The following is a 6,388-nucleotide window of genomic DNA, read 5'->3' on the forward strand; positions in this document are numbered from 1 at the left end:
TCTTCTCTATTTCCACCCTTTTCAATGGGTGACTTAGTGATTCTTCTCCTCAGACACCAACAAGCTCTTCTGCTTTTGGTTAAAACCATAGGTGAGGACTGCTTGTGAACAAAACTGTGCTATCTATATAGCACAAAAAAAGTACAATCTCAAACTCCCTACCTCTGAGTCTGAGAGAGAAGTCCTAACTGTTCCTGAGCTGAAAAATGGCAGTTTTTTGTCACTACTTTTATCACTGGTAATTGTTGGGTGAAGCTACTGGATAAACTTTTGATAAAGTTGGCTCCACCTCTGTGTTCATCCGTTATCTTAGTGAAAATACAGGCAGGAGTGATAGCATTTATATTCAACAGGTAATGAATAGGGTTACCCCCTTTCAGCATGTTCTTCTTGTATATAACACCTAAACCAGAAGATGGGCAAGCAGTTAACCAGCAGTTCTGCTATGCACCCTGCAGAATCCCTTTGTGAGCTCTCCAAGTTCCTCATTGTGCATCTTCTGGGACGGTGGCTTAGTGGTTCTGTGCAAGTCACCTTGAGCTCCTGAAATTTGTTGTACACAAGTTAATTACATCTATAAATTTAAGTGCTGAAGCTTCCTTCTTTAGCTGATTTAATATCATTGATTTTTATTTAGAACAAAACCAAAATACAGAAATATTTCAATTTATTCATTCTAGTCTGCCTGTTCATCTGTTTCTAACTTCAGAGTAGGCACTGGCAGTGTGGGTGAAGTGGTGAGATCCGATGCCTAAGCACCTGTTAGCAAATTGCAAACCTGTACCAGCTGCTTCTTTTACAGCTGAAGAGAGAAAATGTGTAGTGTAGTGCCTATTCAGAAATAAAGCAGTGTCTAGACACATCTGTCAGAGAAGATGAAGATTGGAAGATAGTGAGACTCATTGAGTTTATTGCTCTAGATTAGTTTTGTTGCTGCTTGGCAGAAAGCCATTATCCAACCTAATAATTATGTGCCAGTCTTCTCAGTGGGGCCAGACACAGACTTCTGCATGGAGGTCCCAGACTTGATTCCCTATCTTTTAGCTGATCAACATATTTGGCACAGGCAGTGAAGTTTTGGCACTTTTCTGGCAGTGAACAGAGCAAATCCTGTAGGAATCTCACCGCAGGTCGTGTGTTGAAGGAGGCACCCTGCAGCAGCCTGGGCAAGGGAGGGCTTTCCTTGGGCCTGAAGACTTTCAGGCCAGGAGCAGCAGAATGATTCAGCCACCAAGGAGGGAATAAGAGCATGAGTTACTAAAACAAGAAGATAACAACTAACCAGTGGCAGAGGGCAAGCAGCAGTCATCCAGCTTATGTTATATGGGAATTTAGCATCAGCAAGAAGCCTGGGAACATCCCTGAGCTGCAGCCTGGCCTGACTGGCTGTGGGTGTGTGACTGTAACCAAGGGAACCACATCCTGACTGTGAAATCTCTAAAACATTTCCCTTTTCTCCACAGCACCCACTCCTACCAGTCTGAAGCCAGCTTCAGGTAGATGTTTTCTGTTCGTGAGTTGATCCTGCCCAAACTCAGGGCATAATCTGGGGGTAAGGCAGAGGATGAGAGGAAGAGCTAGGCACTCTCTGCATGAGTCTTGCACTTGAATCCCTGTCATCTAACAAAGCATTTAGTAACAGCAGCTAGGTATCAGAAGGATAACCATCCCCAAGCCTAAACTGAGCAGTTGTAATGTGTCTGACTGCTGGCCAAACTTGCCTCCTCTGAACTGTAAGAATTCCTCCCCAAAAGCTCTCAGTATTGCACTGTTTATTTCACTATATTCTGTCAGCTGTTCTACATTATCCCAAATGCTTCTTCTGTTAACACTCAGCTGGACTCTGTCCTACATACTGTAAAATCTTATGGCTCATACCACAATTCTGGCAACACTCAGTGCTACATATGCTTTTCTTGCAGCACACCCAGTACTTAACTTGTAGAGGCCTTTAAGGCCATCCGGTTTCAAGCTGAACTTCCACTGAAATCAATGGGATTTCAGTTCTGCTTCAACACTGACAGTATAGTGGGACCCCTGTCAGGTTTCGAGTTACTGAAATCTTTTCCCATTAGCTCCCCAGAGCTTCTAACATTCTAAGAGCAGCCTCATGTTTGTGTATACCAACCATCTTAGATTGTATGAGTGCTATCCAAGGTTTACTCTTCAATTACACACTGCAAATGAAGAGCAAGAAAAACACCATCTTTTATATATTCTTGGGAGTTGTTGGGTTTTGGTTTTTTGGGTTTGTTGGGTTTTTTTGTTTTTTTGGTTTTTTGGTTTTTTTTAAGCCTGGCATTTATTTCTGCACCAGTTCATTGAAATGTCTAAATATGTGCTTAGGAGTACTGTCTGAATTTTTCCAACTAGCAGATTGGACTGAAAGTCTTGAGCACCATCACCCACTCTTACCAGTTATTTACAAGTAGCACCCTGAGAGTGACATTTGGATTATAAAATGGTGAAGGGAGTCTCCTGAAGACTGGAGAAGAGAAAAAGGGAAAGAGAGAGATCTCAGAGAAGGGTGGGTACTAAAAGAATGCCCCTAGGTGAATGGGGCCCACTGTCCAGTCTGAAGGTGGGAAAAACAGGTCTCAACATTGATGGGATGAGTTCCTTTCTCCTTTTGGTTTGTATCCAGGACACTTCACCAACCTGGCCAGCTGGAGGCCCAACCAGGCACATCTGTGGTGCAGTTCAAGTGTCACTGGGGCTGAGCTAGGTTTAAAGTACCTCCCCTGGGTTTCAGGGGCAGACAAAGGGTTTGGGAAGTCACTTTAAGCCTAAGCAGAGCTGCCTTCCCAGGACTCTGCGCAGGTGTCAAGCTGGTGGCTGGTTTAAAAGGCATTTCCAGTGTATGTAAGCAAACCATGTAGATGCACCTTTGACTGCAGTGTGGACAGATGTGCCTTCCATAAGCCTCGTGTTTGCCTGGGGGGCAGTGTAAGAGAGCTGGAGAAAAGCATGCAGAAGAACCTGTAGGGGGTCAAAACCACAAATGTACACATGCAGTATAGTGTTTATTTATATATTGGATTTCAGGGAAGATTTGAGGATGCTATACTGGCCTGGCAGCTGTGCATAAAACACGAGAAGCATTCTGCCTTCTGATCTTCATTGCAGCAGGAAGCATGAAATCTGTGACAAGGGCTAGGGGACTCTAAAGTAATGCTAGACAGGACTGTGAAACTTCTGTGATACTATCTGAAAAAAAGCAGCATGATATTTTTGTCTTCTGCATATTTATGTTTTGGGGGGTGGCATAGACTTTCTCCTCCCTGTCTGAGGACATGGCTGTGCTATCCAGTTGTACATCACGGTAATAGAGGAAATATATATTTCTTTATCTCAAAAAATTCTTTATTATTTGTTTTATTAACTGGTAATTATGAAAATCAGCTCTGACATATGAAAGAACAGGACTTTATATTGCCCCTAACTATTCCCCAAAGAGAATTTTACTGCCCAGCAGGGACTAATTCTTTCTCTGTTCATTCACCTGCTCTAACTGGTGCTGTTCCTGCTGCAAAGTATGCTTTGTCAAACAAGCCAGAGTACAAGCCTTTTGATCCAGAAGTGACTGCAGTTCACCCCTATCAGGATCAAGCCTTCCAGCCTGTCTATTTCATTGCAGAAAACCTGGAAGATGCCAAGGTCAAGCTTCAGTAAGTAAAGTGTTTGTGGGTATTTTCATTGAGGGGCACACACTGGTTTGATTCTTATTCTCAAATACATCTATTTATGTACTATTGCAACAACCATGCCAGGCTATCTCACTGCATCTGCATAGTGGCTTTTGTACCACAAAGTTAAGCTTATCTCAGAAAAGGTTCACAGAAAGTCAGAATTTATTTTTGCTATGCCCTGTCCCCTGCTTCATCTTAACAGTGCTTCATTTTAGCGCCTTCTGAAGTAAATTCTGTAACTGAGCTGAGAGAGTGCAATCCCACCCTATGTGCTAGTCCATACAAACAGGAGGTCGTGAAGAACTGATTTACCCCAGGTCACATGGAAATGTCATAGCAGTCTCTGGAATTAACAAGGATCAGCAGGGGGCTTCAAAACAAGATTGCCTTTCTGCTCTGATTATATCTGCACAAGAATCCAGAATCAGCATTTACAGGCAATCTAATTCCTACAAAGTAGCTGTCTGCAACCTAAATAACAGTATTTCAAATTAGCTTGAGGTGTTTCTAAACACATTTCCTTAACTGTGTGATGTTGTGCAGTAAGGATGTTTTTTTCTTTTTCCTTTTTTTTTTTTTTTAAAAAAAGTAAGCAGGGTTTAAATTCAGGCCTTCATCTCCAACAGTTAGAAAAACATGACCAATTCTGGCTGGAGGCAGGATGTTGGTTGTGGAGCTACTGGGGAGCATGCAGGAGCTGAAATGAGGAATTTATTAGAGGAAGAGAGCCTGAGCCAGACTTCTTCCCTACTCTCCTCGCCTCTTCCCCAGAAGCACTGTCTGCTGAGGCTATAGCCATGGCTAATTAGGCTCATCATCTTAAATCTAAATGTTCACATTAAATTTTTAATACGTGTAAAAACGTGGGTGAGAGCTCCCTGGCAGAAGAGAGAGGACTTGCAAAGGTTTTGACTCAGGCAAACCTGCAAAGAACGTACGAGGACAAGGAATACACCGCTCTCAGGCATGGAGCTTTCTCATACATTTTTTCAAGACAGTTGCACAGCCAAGGCTGCTCAAAATAACTGAAAGCACAAGAATCTGTCAGCACGGAAAACATAAGGCAACATCAGTACAGGGGGTTCCTACCAGCGTGCACTTAATGGAAATATTGTAGAAAATGGCAAGCAGTCGTGTTTTTTCTTTTAATAGAGACAGAAAAACAGCCCAGGATGCCTAGTATCAACAGGTTTTTAGAATATAACACAGAAAGAGCTGCTCCAGGTTATTTCTTGGAAGGGAAGGCGGCAGACATGCTGTGCTCCTGCATTCCTCAGCTTGTGGTTGTAATAACTCTGAATTGTGTGAAGGCAGAGCGGTGAGAGCACAGACGGGACCCAGCCAGCCAGGCTGACACCAGCACTGCAGATCTCTGGGGCTGTGAGGGGCTCAGCCTCAGCCAGGCTGACACCAGCACTGCAGATCTCTGGGGCTGTGAGGGGCTCAGCCTCAGCCAGGCTGACACCAGCACTGCAGATCTCTGGGGCTGTGAGGGGCTCAGCCATGGGCAGGGTGTGCCGCACCAGGCAAAGCCCAGGAGAAGCAGTGAGGAGGTGTCACAGCAGCCTCTGCTCCCCAGTAAGGCCATGAGTGCACCCTGAGAAATGAGGTCCTGCAGGTTTTGCACCTTTTGAACCAGAAGCTCTGGCCTGTCTCCCCACAGGAACTTCGCCATGAAGATCAAGAAGCCTTTTGCTCTGCGCTACGACCCTTTCACCAGCAGCATAGAGGTTTTGAACACACCACAGAAAGTCAAGAGGGCACTCCACCAGATAAAAGAGGAGCTGGAAAACTTCTGCTTGGCCCTTGAAAACCTCTCTTAAAACCACAGCAGTACGTCTCACCTGTCACCGAGATACCTGTAGGTAATGTTTAGTGGTGAAGTTGTACTCACAGGCAGAAATCTTAAATGCACAAAGCAGCTCAGTTCAGGTAATATTTTCACTGTAGTTTAGGCTGCTGTCTTGGATGAAATAATGAGCTCCTGCTTAGAATGTTTCAATCACAAACAAGCCTTACTCCAATTTTTGGTAGGTGATATGAAAATAATTATGTGTTACTGGACTCTTACAAGTTTTTTCCTTCCCTTGCCACCTTTCCAAGTTATCTGTCACAAAACAGCATAGTGCATAGTAACTTTTCATCCACACAGTGTTATATTTGCTGCCTTAATGGTACCATCACAACCTCTTAGGCTGGATAGCTGCCCACAGTTAGCAGTCCTTGCAGCTAACTCCTTGCTGCTAGCAATTAGCATCACCTATTGCCCACAAACTATGAATGGCCCCCTAAAAATATGCAAGTACAAGATTTTGCTAGAGGAGCACTTCTGCTCACTATTTATTTTTAAATACTCATCCAGTAGCCTTGAAATATGGCAAGATAATTTCTTGTTACATTTAAGATCACGGAATATTTGTACCTTCGTTGAAAGAAAAAGAAGAAAATAAAAGGTCCCAGGTACTCTGGCCCTGTCACATACAAGGATGCTTAATTTGAATGAGAAATCTAACTTCTATGAGGGAAATTCTTGTGTAAGGAAAGATTTGTAAAAAGCCCTTTAGCAAATAGGCTTCCATTGCTTTTTTTTTCATGCAATTTAGATTCCCCGGGATACCATTAGAAATCTTTGCCTCCTGTTGATGTCATGATGATGCAGCAATGATCAAAAGGTCAAATCTGTGGAACACCTGGTGGAA

General features: G+C 43.5%; 1 protein-coding gene across 1 annotated transcript in view; it reads left to right on the forward strand.

Moving 5' to 3' along the window:
• Positions 1 to 5,512, forward strand: part of LOC115909982 (tyrosine 3-monooxygenase-like) — a 28,731-nt gene extending 23,219 nt beyond the window's left edge. The window contains exons 11-12 of the mRNA XM_030959750.1: positions 3,535 to 3,668; positions 5,353 to 5,512. Of these exons, the coding sequence (XP_030815610.1) occupies positions 3,535 to 3,668; positions 5,353 to 5,512 (294 nt within the window). The remainder of the gene's footprint in view (positions 1 to 3,534; positions 3,669 to 5,352) is intronic.
• Positions 5,513 to 6,388: the final 876 nt, after the last annotated feature.

The sequence above is a fragment of the Camarhynchus parvulus genome, chromosome 1A (genome assembly GCF_901933205.1).
Source record: "Camarhynchus parvulus chromosome 1A, STF_HiC, whole genome shotgun sequence".
NCBI classification, from domain to species: Eukaryota; Metazoa; Chordata; class Aves; order Passeriformes; family Thraupidae; genus Camarhynchus; species Camarhynchus parvulus.